Source organism: Acyrthosiphon pisum, chromosome A3 (assembly GCF_005508785.2).
Source record: "Acyrthosiphon pisum isolate AL4f chromosome A3, pea_aphid_22Mar2018_4r6ur, whole genome shotgun sequence".
Classification (NCBI taxonomy): Eukaryota; Metazoa; Arthropoda; class Insecta; order Hemiptera; family Aphididae; genus Acyrthosiphon; species Acyrthosiphon pisum.
In genome coordinates, this window is record NC_042496.1 from 24,576,138 (window position 1) to 24,591,139 (window position 15,002).

The 15,002-nt window shown below is 30.9% G+C and overlaps 2 protein-coding genes across 5 annotated transcripts; one reads left to right on the forward strand and one right to left on the reverse strand.

Moving 5' to 3' along the window:
• Nucleotides 1-992: 992 nt before the first annotated feature.
• LOC107884320 lies at nt 993-5,357 on the forward strand. 4 transcript variants are annotated; one of them, XR_003839814.1, is made up of 4 exons: nt 993-1,157; nt 3,332-3,428; nt 4,289-4,481; nt 5,160-5,357. XR_003839814.1 is itself a non-coding variant. In XM_029491520.1 (4 exons), exons 1-3 carry the CDS (start codon nt 1,129-1,131, stop codon nt 4,400-4,402), a joined length of 240 nt encoding a protein of 79 aa, XP_029347380.1. In that variant the 5' UTR covers nt 993-1,128; the 3' UTR covers nt 4,403-4,423; nt 5,160-5,357. The 4 variants fall into 4 exon arrangements, 3 of the variants coding, with proteins under 3 accessions (XP_029347380.1, XP_029347381.1, XP_029347378.1); XM_029491520.1 differs by having other exon boundaries at nt 4,289-4,423; XM_029491521.1 differs by having other exon boundaries at nt 4,289-4,417.
• Nucleotides 5,358-11,347: 5,990 nt separating this feature from the next.
• Nucleotides 11,348-14,803, reverse strand: LOC100572128. Its single transcript, XM_008186905.3, has one exon. It carries the CDS (start codon nt 13,677-13,679, stop codon nt 11,460-11,462), a length of 2,220 nt encoding a protein of 739 aa, XP_008185127.1. The 5' UTR covers nt 13,680-14,803; the 3' UTR covers nt 11,348-11,459.
• Between the last annotated feature and the right edge of the window lie 199 nt (nt 14,804-15,002).

The following is a 15,002-nucleotide window of genomic DNA, read 5'->3' on the forward strand; positions in this document are numbered from 1 at the left end:
TTGTACATCTACAGTATAGTTTTCTTATAATGCACTATACACTCGCCGATGAGTTTACTCGTATGAGTCGTATGCGTTTGTCCATTCAATTTCCTGTTTTAGTGTTTTCATGTGAGGTATTGGTACTGTACACATTATTCATATTTTATTTAAACAATTCCGAAAGAAAAACAAATAGTTGCGCCAGTTGCGGGCTGTTTGCAAAATGTTGTGGAGGAATTTGAATTTTTTAAAATTTATGGATTAATTCTTATTATTTTAAAATTTTCTCTTGATTTTTTTACATAATGCATATTTTGAATGAATGATTAAAAAATGTGAGGGCATATAAATGCATATTTTCGAACTTTTTAGTGCATATTTTAATGCATATTTTGACAACTTTTAGTGCATGAATGCATGCTTATTTATGCATTTTTTAGTGCATGAAGTAACGAGCCCTGTTCATGAGCTTTTTATTATATTATTATAATTTTTAAGCGAGTTTTGAGTACCTACTTTAAAATGCACAAATAATCTATAATGTTTAAATACTCATAGCTCGCTTTAAACTTAAAATATAATAAAAAGCCCACGAGGTTGTCTATCTTACCTTTAGATTTTATAAGAGTTCAATTCACTCTAATTTTTAAGCTAACGGAGCTACACGTGTTCTGCTTTGCGTATAATTTGCCATGTTACGCACTTGTAAGACGGAGACAACACGTGCGGATATCACGTCCTCTTAACATAAAATAATTAGTCACGAATAATATAATAATTCCTAGTAACATCTAATACCTATAGGCTATAATACCTAATTACTAAGGCCACTATAATAGACAGTGTCTACCTCCATACTCAAAATAATTATAAATTTTCTTGAATCCCTTATATATTAGGTATACCAAATTTAATGGGTGCACATTTTCATATTATTTTATCACATGTTCATATTTTAAATGCATAATTATTACCATTTGAAAATATTAAGATAACGATTAATTAATTTTGACTGTGGACATTTCAGATATATTTATAACTTTAAGATAACAATTATTTATGAAAAAATATGATGATTGTGTTTAACCGTGTTCGAATAAGTTTAATTGAATCATTTCTCATTTGTTTCGAGTAAGAAGCGTACCTATGTCAATGGAAAGAAACAGCAACATTATGTAAGTTCAACCAATATTATTATCCATTTAGTTGTACCTAGGTATATTTTAGGTTTTTTTTTTTTGTTATATTCACAGCTATTAAACAGAAAGAATGAATGTTGGTTTTTTAATTTATATACGAATTTGATACAGGTATAACTGAAATCTGAATAGGTAGGTACTTATAAATTTGAACGTAATTGCATTTTATATACCTAAATTAACAATAATATTTTAGTTATTTTGTTTATCTATAATATTTTAAAAATATGTACCTATACATTTACACAATTGTATACCAGACGGCAAAATAATATTAATTCAACACGAAAATATTGAGTCTTAAAAATATGAGAACAGATAAGGCATTTTCAGAATTATGGTTAAAAATCGTTCTGATCATCGACGAGGCAAGGCGAGTATGCTGCCTGTCTTGAAATATAAATATATGCTACGTACGTGACAATCGCAGAAATTTCTAATTTGAAAATATAAAATCACATGCATTTCGTTACTTCATATTGTTATACCTACTCGTTCCAAAATTAATATTACATTTTCCATATTCTATTAATCTTTCATTTATACTAATTAAACAGTATAGTTTGTACGTACACATAACAATTTGTAAGCAGAAGTAGGTATACTGAAAACTTCAATTGTATTTTTATTAACACCTAATATATTTAATAATTTTTTTAAGATATTTAGATTTTTTGTATTTTTTTACCTATGTCCTATGTCCACAGTCCACAATACAGGTGCCTTGAGTTATTTGGTATGCTCTGTAAGCCCTCCAACAACAAATGCAGTTACTGCCTGTCGTTTTTTAAAATGATAATGAAATTAAATATATTTGGGTGTTATGAATTGAATGAGCCGACCGGGAATCGGAATATCCCAGGATGCAATTTACGTATGTTTTAATAGCACACGGGCAGCAGTTTACGTAGTATAATAATATAATATTATGACTATATCCTTTTTTGAGGACGCAATTTACCGACTCTGTTGACTATAGATACACCGTAGGTACACATCGATTTTCAAATGGGAATCCCCCCTTTTTTTAGTGTACACTATTTAGTAGTTATTTTTTTTGAAAATGTAGTGTAGGCGCCTAATTTAAAATTTGAACGATTAGTTTCTGATTATTCATTACTTATTAAAATATTTATATCAAGGATAATAGACCTTAAAAATGGTTTTACCAAAAATATAAATTATACGTAATATTGGAACTAGTATTTATTGTACTTAGTACTTCGACCATTTTTAAAAGTTATTATTGTTGATAGATTAATATTAATAAGTAATAACTAAAATTTTTAAATCACTATGGCCCCATATCTCATAAGCCCATTACTTACCGCATAGAACTCCTACCTTTAGAACAAAAAATTAAATAAATCAAAAACTACTCCAACGAATTTTGATTGTAAAACTTCAAATTTTTCAGAAAAATTATCCACTGAATATTTTACAGTTTATTCCTAAAAAATACTGTTTGGGCAAATAAGTATAAATAGGTTTATAGGTAAATTAATTTATATACCGATTGTAATATTATATAATGATGACACCTACATTAAAAAAAAGAAACCTACCTAATACATAAAAAATAATTAATAATGAACTCGTAACTTTAAAAGATATTGGTAGGTATATAGTAATATTGTAATATACCGTCATTATTAATACACATTTTGCAATAATTAATAAAACAAAATCATATAGGTACGATATACAAAATAGATAGGTATAATAAATTAATAAAAAATCCTCTTTTTAAAAACATTCGCATCAAAGTCACCGGGTTTTTATTTTTGGTACGTAAAATAATAACTTTATTATAATTTAATTCGCCCATACGGTATAGATGACAGTCGCACAAACAGGTAAATTAATATAGTAAATTAGTGTCACACGTTTACTAAATGTTAGTGTTTTTTAATTATTAATTTTATTAATATTATTAATAAGTTGATTTTTGTGATCTATTTTACATATTTTTTTTATAAAATTGTATTTAAACTGTTTTTGTGTTAAAATATGAAGTGAACTCAGGTGACCCACTTATTACTACTAAGATATTTCTGTTTGAATCTATAATACAATATTATACATTAGGTAGTTGATTTTCTGAAATTTTAATAATGTTAATAATTAATTATAATTTCAACTGTTTTTAGGAACATTAATAAACAAGAAAGTTCATCTGTCCAGGATGGAGCGGTTCAAGTGGTTCAACAACTATTGCCAATAAAATTAGAATCAGAAAAGAAGAAAGTAAGTGGATGTCGCTCTGCTGTACAGTACCTAGGTAACAAGTGGTTGACTGAAATGGAGGGTGTTAAATTTGAATTCAATGATATATCACTGTATACACTATACATGGCCACTCAGTTACTTTTCTCACTTTTTGTAATTTTTTGTCACTATCCCTGTAAAATTGTAACTTTTGTCACTTTCTTTACTTACACAAGATCTTAATCTTATAGGCCTCTTTTTTATTACTATTTATCAACAAATAGGTAATTTAATTATGATAATATAATATCTAAAACCATTGATGCTTGGGAGTGACGGACCAAATGTGAACAAATAAGTATATTTAGATTAGTCAATGAAAATGTAAAAATTATTTGTGGTAAGAGTCTTATTGATATTGGAACATGCAATATTCATATTATTCATAATAGTTTTTTGAATACTGTATTCGATATACTTTTTAAATATTCCGAATACTTGTTAAATACTTTTTTTTGAAAGTATTTAATACGGTATTTTGAATACTTTTTACAAGACGTATTCTGAGTACAGTATTCCGAATACATTTTTAACTTTTATTGACAAAAAAAACTAAATAAATTGAAAATTGAAAATGTCCATAAACAACTCAAAACGATTCAAAATATTTTCAAAATTGGGTGTTGTATAGTTTTACTGTCCCAAATGCCAAACGGTGATGAAAGACACAAAAATTAAAGAAAATTATTCATATTTGTACATTGGTTTTTACAAATATTTAAATTTGAATACTATAATTTCTTAACGTAGTAACACAATATTATTATGGTCTTATAATTAATATTTATCTTGGTAACATTGTATATCTATTACATTTACTTTTCATTTTAAATATCTAGAAAAAAAGGTTTTCCAAATATAATGATTTGGGAGACGTTGGAGGCCGCAACCACCACAACCGCAACCGCTACCACCACCACCACTGTTACCGCTGTCACCACCACAAACGATGAAGACATTTTCGTATAGTAAATGTATACCTAATAATTAATAACTACAATATGAAATGAGTAGAAAAATATTGTATAATAGGTACATACAAAAGTTATATTATTACATTTAACATGATTAACATGATATTTTTATACTGAAAAATCAAATTTTATTTCATTTTTATCCAAAGGTTTTTTCCCCGTGCGTTTATTCTGAAATTATTTTTTTCAAAGTATAAAATTGTATGTTCTTTTTTATTCATAATACTATATAGTCATGAGATTATGCGGATACTGCTTTTAGATTTATTTTCTTTATCATTATTAGTTATTTTATAAACAGTACCTAGTACAAAATAACAAGCCTTATATTTTAAAGCTGGAGTTATATAGATAATTATGAGATGCAAAAAAATTATACCTATATCATTGTATTTTTAAAAATATATTGCTATAGGTACATAATTATATTTTGTTTCTTGGTTCTTTTTCTCTAAATTTAAATAATTATCTAAATTAAAATTCAAAAATAATTTTTATTAAGTAAAAGGTATATATCCCTTTCCTCCTTATATATCAATATATAATTGTTTTCATTACATTCATTAAATTATTTTCATGTTGTCAATTTTTGGGTTTCTTATTTAATTTTTTTTTTGGACATTAATTTCGTTTTTTGAATTCATTTAAAACTATTAATATGTTAATTGGTATATTTTTTATTTCAAATTTATTCAAATATGTGTTTAGTTCAATTTTGTTGTAATTTATTTTTTAGGCATATTTTTGACAACTTATCACTGCCATAAACTAAGACGAGACTTCTCGTCCTCGTCACCTAGTACTGATTTCTGATGTGCATTTTTTTTTTTTTTTGTAAACAACATGTGAATAATGAAATGTGAAATGTGTTCAATAGTTTTACATATTTAAATCTATTTTATTTATATGTTAATACAATAATCATTGACTTAAGTAATAGCTTTTAATTTTAGTTTAAATATAAATGTATTGTATTTTAAAAACATTTATTTAGATTTAAGTTACAGTTTCAAATTTATTTTTAGTTATGAAAACAAACATTAATTTTATTATATATTTTTTTCTTTATAAGCTTACATAAATGCTAAAAACCTAACCTGGTGTTAAGTAGCGAATTATTGTAATATTGAAATCATATATATATAATCATATATTATAGCCAATCATAATTGGCTGTCAGAAGCCAATTTGTATTCATTGTATAAAATAGTTGATCTCATGATTATTTTATTTTTCAAATGATAAAATTATATTATAAACTATTGTAATAAAGCTTTAAAGTTTAAACAATAAAATAACTTTTGTCTAAATTTGTGTTTTTTTATTTATACAAAAGTTAGTTATTATTTTTTACTAAATCTAATAGCTAGTAACTTAGTTAAATTATAGTTTATTTATCAATCATACCTATTTATTATTCACCACTAATTTTAGATTCTGAGTGGAACGATGAATGTATTGATTTTACAATGATGTGTGTGTTTTTTTTCATTTTTTATTTATTTATTTATTTTTTGTGTGTCTGTGTTCACGATAAGTAGTGAAAATAATGCTTCAATTTTCAACTTCAGTATCTTGTTTGATGGGAAAGTGAATATTGCTGGTGCATTTGGGAGGTCAAATTTTAAAATTTTAAATATGGAAAAATCATAAAAAGTAGAAGAATAATTCATAAAAATTTTTCTTTTTGAATCTAAGATATGAAAATGTAATCCAAGATTCCTTATAAGTTTGTCTACTTTTATCAAAATAAAATGTCCATGAGAAAGTAAACTAGATTTTTATGAGTATTTGAACTTTGAAGTTCATATTTTTACAACATTGGAAATTCACTCGATTTCTCATGTAGCAATTTTTTTATTTTGTTTTAATTCAAAAACGAATAACCATAGACTCTGTAAATTTATATCATATGTTTATTTTATCAATTCTTATACTTGATAAAAAATTCAAAATATTTTGACTTGTTTTGAGCTGTTAACGGACAATTTCAAATTTAAATTTTTTTAGTTTTTTTTTTCTATAAATATTAATACAATTTTATTTGTTGGGCCAAAAAGCGTGAAAATGTAATACAAGGCTGATATATCGTTATAATAGCAGTTGAAAAATAATAAAAATACATAGGTACAATTTTTTTTTATAAGCATTTAAGATTGGAATTTTCACAAAATTAAACAAATTTAAAATTTAATAATTATTTGGTAGTTAAAAATGTATAAAATGTTCAATTTTTATAGCTACTAAGTAATAAGGATTGAAAATTTAAAACAATGGTTCCACGTAAGTAGGTTAATCTGTAACCAAAATTCTCAAAGATATAAAAACACAGTTTTTTAGATTCTGAGTGGAATGATGAATGTATATTTATATAGTTATTTTATGTTCAAATTTGGAGGAAATTAAATATTTAAACAAAGAAAAATGTTTTTTGTTATTTTGTTGTAATTGTATAATATTATTTGTGGGTACTTGAAACTTTTAAAGTATACTACCTATTATATATTTATATTCCAATAATTGGAATATTGTAATAGTTAATGACTTATAAGCACCTATAGACCAAGACCCCTATACTTTTAAAAAAAGTAAGAATTATCAAAATTTAAAGAAACCTCCAAACGAGCCTGAGTATAGTTCTGCACTTGAATTTTCTGGTAGGTATATCATATAATATTATTTTTAGGGGCGCAACTCAAGTTTAGAGTACTTACTGAATTGATCTTAAAAATGTAATATATTTTACCCGAGGGCATAAAAATCCTAATTGTTGCGGTATCTACTGATTAGGTGTAACACATTAACACACAAACACCTCCTAAAACTACCTACTCAACTTAGAGGAGTTATATCTCATCAATGGATTAATGAAAAATGAAAATTTAAACGCGAAAATTCATAAAAAAAAATAGCCTTATTAATTTATGAAATTAAAATTATAAGTTACCATTTGAAAATCAAAAGTTGATAGTGTTTTTCCTAATAAATATAAGGGTGAAAAATATAAAAAAAACTATACAATTCTAGAACAGCGTAAATCTATAATTTTGAAATAAAAAAATTTGAAAAAAGTCAAAACTATTTGAGATAATGACTGTTGAACGCTTAGTGAATCACCCTGTATACTTTCTATAACAACTATTTAAGAAACCTAACTAGTTAATTTGTTATTTCTATTAATTTTAACTTTCAGAAGTATGTGGGGTTTGTGGTACATTTTATCCCGGATAATTCAGTTTCAGTTGTTCCAACTTCCAAAATCATGGTGGAAACATGGCTATTGCGCTTGGACAAAAAAATATATTAAAAATAAGAATAAATTGATTGAATTAAAACAAAAACCAAAAGGCAATTAATATGTAGTTTTATTAAGTCACTATTACTATTAATTAATGTTTAAACTCTATTGTCTTATTATGTCCTAGTTTCTTATAATGAAGCCAGATGTAAAGCATAAAAGCGCAAAATACTTCAGATTTGTCCGCAACAGAAAATGTAACAATCAAAAAAGTAATAATTATCAAAACTTAAAGAAACCTCCAAACAAGCCTGAGTATAGTTCTGCACCTGAATTTTCTGGTAGGTATATATAATATATTATTATTAATAATTTAAAAAATAAATGTAACACCAAATTATATATTTCAAAGATTCTAGTGATGGTGCTTTTGATGACAGTGATGAAGATGAATGTTCAAATTTAAGTAGGTATCTAAATTTTTTTTTTTTAATTAGTTATTATTTTTTTATTATATTATGATTAATTTTTTGTAATTAGGCCGAAGTTATAAGAATATTGACAATGTTGGGAAAAACAAGGAATTCTCTTCAAATAAAGCATCTATTATAGAAGGTATATATATTTTAGATTTTAAATGAGTTAATACACATAATTTAATTATTTTTTATTTGTATTTTTCACTTATAAAAAAAATATTATAATAGATGACATTTATATTATAAATAGTCCAAATTGAAAATGGACAGTTCAACCCAATGTCAAAAAAATGTAGAAATACTAATGGATACTCTTTTCAATTGTAGTATGATTGAGGTTTACAACATAATATCTTTTGTGTAACATTTATTTATAAACATACTTTAATTTTTATTATAAAATTTTACATTTCCAAGTTAAGTACAAAATATTATATTTTTATAAAATTATTTTTCTATATTTTGATCTTTTTATAGTTTTAACTTTTAAATATGTCTTTTAACAACAATATAGAGTTATTTGTACCTATTTATAATACAATTTTAGTTACAAATTATAAATTTACTATACAAATTATTATGTAAAATAATATATTATATACTATAGGTATATACAGTGTTGGGTAAGTTACTTTTTAAAAGTAACTAAGTTACGGCACTAGTCACAAAATAAAATAGGGAACTAGATTATTAGTTAGTTACTCAAGTACAAAAGTAATGCGTAACGGTACATGTCTTACTCAAAAGTAACTATAGTTACAATGATGCTATTCTTATGTTATTAGCAGTAATCAGTACACGACCGTCTGTCCGTCTGTCAATGTACATATTTTATCAGATATAATCTAGAAATAAATAAACAATTTAAGTTGCTGCCTTTATAGACTGTAATCGATGATTATAACTTGTTAAATTAAAAATAATATTAAGACAAAATTGTTTATTTATATAATTATATTAGATTATACTGGGAAAATGTTGTAATTACATAAATATCTACTTAAATTATAAATATAATTAAAGCTTTTTATGTGTATACGAGGGGAAGGACTGTTGTGAAGTAGCAACTCGATATATCCCCCCCCCCAAAAAAAAAAAATTATAATGTAACCTGTTCTTCTGCTAAGTTACTTATAAATAATTAACATAGTTGCTCTTGTATTAGACAAAAATAATAATAACAAAGTTATTTAACGTTACTGAAAAGTGTAACTACGTTACAATAACGAGTAACACGCGTTACGTTACTACCCAATACTGGGTATATATTATTAACATTATGATTTTTGGGGAGGATTTAATATTAATAAAGGTTTTACTTTCTACATTTAATTTCTATGGAAGAGGATATGTTGGTAAAAGATAAATAAGTTGCTGAATGCTGATACTGATTTATGTTTAAATAAAATGTCTCATATTGCTTATGAGTTTAAACGTAAGTCATACTTTGTTATTTTAATATTGTGCTATAATATAATATAACATCAAATGTTATTTTTCTTAGTCAATAATATTGTAACTTTATTTTACAGAATGTGAAACTAATATAAAGTTTGATATTAAACATTTTTTGTAAAAACAGTGAATGAAATCTTCAAATTTTTTTAACACTGAAAATGTTCCTATCACTAGGTAATGAGCAAACTCCTGAAAGTGTTGAAACTGAACCACGGTATAGCGCGAAGATAATATATATAAAATATATAGACTTACTAAATATAATAGTGCCCTACCGTGACTGAACTTGAAAGTGCTGCAGCACGGTCCCAAGCAGTGTGTTAAATATAATTTAGTTTAATTAAATTAAATAATTTAAGTTACTAGTTAGTAAGTTAAAAACAATAATAATTAACTATATAGTTAAGTTAATGCCCACCTTTGCTTTTTTAAATTGTAATGGACATTTGGTTTAAAATGCCATGCTATAGAGTATAGAAAATAAAGTCTATACCATGATAATATCTAAATAAAAAAAATACTTAAATAATAATACTTAATGTTTTAATAATTATACTGACTGCCAGTATAAGACAAAGTATAATTACTGTTCCTCCTGGATGTTGTTGTAAAAATAAAAAAATAAATAACTGTTGACAAACTTAATTGATTTTAATGATAAAAAATAAACTTAATAATATCTTAGTGATAAATGAGTTGGTTATAAAAAAAGTTACCCGGTAGCCAATGTAATTATAATTAGTAATATGATTAATATCTCTCTAAATTTATATATTTTTTTATTTCATCAACTAACTAACAGAGTACCTAACTATTTAATTATAATTTATAAATGACTCCTCTAAGGTCCGTTCTTACAATTCCGGTAAAGTGTCAGTTAACACTAACTGACTGAAAACAGATTTTATTACCAGCAGAATTTGGCCAGATTGTAGAAACAGCCCTTAAAGTCATGCCCGCTTTTAGACAAATGTACATGTTTAATGCTTAATCTGAATATCTCAATATCTGATAATCAATTGTTATATATAATTTATTCTTAGCCATATTTTCCAAAATATGCATTACACATTTTTGTATAAAGTATAAAGTTTAGTTATTTGAATATTTAAATATTTTTTTTATATATAATATTTAAATCATAAAATAAGTAACATTGTACAAATTAGAGAAACTTTAACATCAGGGTTCTAATGATTCTTCGTATTATGTTAAAGTTAGAAGGCTAGCCCTGGAAATAATAGATATGTACAATAATAAAATATAAATCATAAATCTACTTAGTATTTTTTTTTTTTAATTATAAGACATTACTGTAAATATCTTTTACCTATCTTGTATTAGAAATCTGTTTTCAGTCGGTTAGCATTAACCGACACTTTCCCCGACATTGTAAGAATGGCCCTTAGAGATTTAGTTTCATATTAAAATATTTATAAATTTGTTTTATTTTATTTTAACTACACACCATTTATTACTCAGTTTATACTTTTATAATATAATTACTAGGTAATTATTTTTTTTTTGATTTCTAGTTTTATAAAATGAAAGCAAAATTAAATTAATCATTTTTTAATAACTGATACAAGTAAGTGTTCACTTCTGTAGTTCTGTAGTGTATAAGGTTCTACATGAGAAATTATAAATGCACGTAATTTTTTTTTAAAATTGTATTTATAGTTTAAACACGATTAGTTATAATATTTATAAATCATTTAATTTATAATTTACTATACTAAGTAGCTGTAAGGTCTTTGGCAGAATATACAATGATGTGTAGTAAACGCAAAGAACTCGTATCATAACATCATAATAAAAATGTAGACGATGAGTATAAAAACATTGGTGATAAAATATTACTTCAGTTTTCGTTGTGCAGACCTGTTTCACCTATGGGGCAACCGTTTTCTCGTGCGTATGTCAAGCAGTCCATTTGACCGTTTTCTGCGGCCTTGGTGCACGTCCGCTCGTCCCATGGGCACCCATTTTCCCGTGCGTATACCAGGCAATCCATGTGACCGTTTTCTGCGGCCTTGCTGCACGTCCGCTCGTCCCATGGACACCCATTTTCCCGTGCGTATACCAGGCAGTCCATGTGACCGTTTTCTGCGGCCTTGCTGCACGTCCGCTCGTCCCATGGACACCCGTTTTCCCGTGCGTATACCAGGCAGTCAATGTGACCGTTTTCTGCGGCCTTGCTGCACGTGATCGCGTCCCATGGGCACCCGTTTTCACTTGCGTAAACCAGGCAGTCCATGTGACCATTAAATGCAGCTGCGATGCACGTGACCGCGTCCCATGGGCACCCGTTTTCCCGTGCATATACCAGGCCGTCCATGTGACCATTGAACACAGCTTCGCTGCACGTGTCCGCGTCCCATGGACACCCGTTTTCCCGTGCGTATACCAGGCAGTCAATGTGACCATTAAATGCAGCTGCGATGCACGTGACCGCGTCCCATGGGCACCCGTTTTCCCGTGCGTATACCAGGCAGTCAATGTGACCATTAAATGCAGCTGCGATGCACGTGACCGCGTCCCATGGGCACCCGTTTTCCCGTGCATATACCAGGCCGTCCATGTGACCATTTAACGCAGCGTGAGTGCACGTGGCCGCGTCCCATGGGCACCCGTTTTCCTGTGCGTATACCAGGCAGTCCATGTGACCATTAAATGCAGCTGCGATGCACGTGACCGCGTCCCATGGGCACCCGTTTTCCCGTGCGTATACCAGGCAGTCCATGTGACCATTGAACGCAGCGTGAGTGCACGTGGCCGCGTCCCATGGGCACCCGTTTTCCTGTGCGTATACCAGGCAGTCCATGTGACCATTAAATGCAGCTGCGATGCACGTGTCCGCGTCCCATGGACACCCGTTTTCCCGTGCGTATACCAGGCAGTCCATGTGACCGTTTTCTGCGGCCTTGCTGCACGTGATCGCGTCCCATGGGCACCCGTTTTCCCGTGCGTATACCAGGCAGTCCATGTGGCCATTTAACGCAGCTTCGCTGCACGTGTCCACGTCCCATGGACACCCGTTTTCCCGTGCGTATACCAGGCAGTCCATGTGGCCATTTAACGCAGCTTCGCTGCACGTGTCCGCGTCCCATGGGCACCCGTTTTCCCGTGCGTAAGCCAGGCAGTCTTTGTGGCCGTTCCACGCGGCGTGTTCGCATGTCCGCTCGTCCCATGGGCACCCATTTTCTCGTGCGTAAACGAGGCAGTCCTTTTGGCCGTTTCTCGCGGCAAATTTGCACGTCTTCTCGTTCCAAGAACACCCGTTTTCCCGTGCGTAAGCCAGGCAGTCCTTGTGGCCGTTCCACGCGGCGTGTTCGCATGTCCCCTCGTCCCAAGGGCACCCGTTTTCCCGTGCGTAAGCCAGGCAGTCCTTGTGGCCGTTCCACGCGGCGTGTTCGCATGTCCGCTTGTCCCAAGGGCACCCTTTTACATGTGCGTAAACTAGGCAGTCCATGTGTCCGTTTAACGCGGCGTTGTTGCATGTCCGCTCGTCCCAAGGGCACCCGTTTTCCCGTGCGTAAACAAGGCAGTCCAAGTGACCGTACAGCGCGGCGTTTCCGCATGTTTCTACATTCCACGGGCACCCGTTTTCCCGGGCGTATACCAAACAGTCCAAATGTCCACCTATCGCGGCGTTGATACATGTTGACTGGTCCCATGGACACCCGTTTTCCCGGGCGTATATTAGGCACTCCAGATATCCCGACCTGGCAGCCCGGTCACATGCCTTATCGTTCCCTCTGGACATTTCGTCCCAAGGGATACCGATCTCGCGAGCGAGTTTCATACAATTCAGGTGGCCATTGGACGCTGCCTGCTCGCATATGTTTTTAAACTTCTTGTCGTTGATGGAGAACTGCAACCTGCTGAACATTGTCCGCCTTTCGTTATTCTCGTTTCGTTTTTTGTCGATTTTAAATATTTCGAACAAGGACTCGCAACAATGTCGCATATCGATGTCCGGTACCTCCAGTGAGTCAAAACTGTCACGCTCGATCTCATTGCAAGCGTAGTACGCCGTTTTCAACAAGCTAGGTAATTCGTACGTTCTCTCGTTCTCCATCGTGGCTGTCCGCCCAAACGTACAGTAGAGTAGTTACACTCGTACAATAAACGAATACACGAAATGGCCACTCAAAACAGTTATCAATAGTTAACGATGAAACGCCCGCGTCGACTGTAAGAATAAATTAACAACTGACGAGAAATAATTATGTCCAATGGTAAAAATATTATTGGCAATCGACGTATGATCGTCGACACGATCATAGGCAAAGAAAATAAAAACACGGTTTAAGCTAAGCCCGTAGTCAGTAAAGCGTTAAGTAAGAACGTAAGATGTCGGATGTCGCACGAAGTTAAAACAATTTAAAAAAAACAACCTGACCGTTCTACAGCAGCTGCAAACAAACAACTATACAACAACAACAGTAGGCAGTTACAGTTGTAGTCACGATATTATTGACTGGACACGTTGGCTAAAATCTTGATCCGGAAATTTCACGGTAAATTTTGTGGTGGGGGGAACTATGCGATTAGAGCGCTATGATACTACGGCCCACGAGAGTCCATACGTAAAAACGCGTCCGTCGCTGCGCATCGGTTCCTCTTCCATGCGCCGAATCTTACCGATCGGAAGCCGGTCGGCAAAGATCGCCGACGGGCGTCGTTGACATTCGTGTATACGTAGCGATAGCAGTAGACACGTTTACGAAATTCGACTGATTCGTTTTTATAACTGGTTTTTCGTGTCGTTTACGTTACAAGTTTATAACGTATTTTTTTACGATTTTTTTCGCGAGTTTTTTGTTATTCAATATGGAGAATCATATAACACCCCGAAAACGCAATTAATTAGCTGTGTTTTTATGAGCCGCTGTATTCACGTTGCCGAGTGGTGGGAATGGCCCTATGGTGGGAGAAAATTCAGTCGGCAGATGTCGCGTACGTCAGTGTCGATGCGCGTTTTAGTGTTTATGTATGGACTCTCGTGGGCCGGAGTATACATAATATTATAATAACATCACTGCGAGTTATTAGATCACCAGGTCACCAGGATCGCATAACAAATTATCACTTAGTTCCCCCTACCATACTAAATTGCCGTGACAAAATAGTATCACACACCAACCACCCGCTTGCTATGTCGTGTCTAGTCAATGGACATAGCAAGACCGCATATTGCCTCGGTAGTAGCAGTGTTTGCCAAGTTCCTTATAAAAAGGATTCGTTCTTTTCCTCGTGGGCGGATCTAAGGGGGGGGGGGCTCTTTCCAGATCTTGGGTAGTTGGACACTTGGATCCTCGAATAAACACACATTACACATAGGTACAGTTTAAATTAATTTTTTTTGTTTCATAGTAGTTAGTACACAAGTATAGATTTC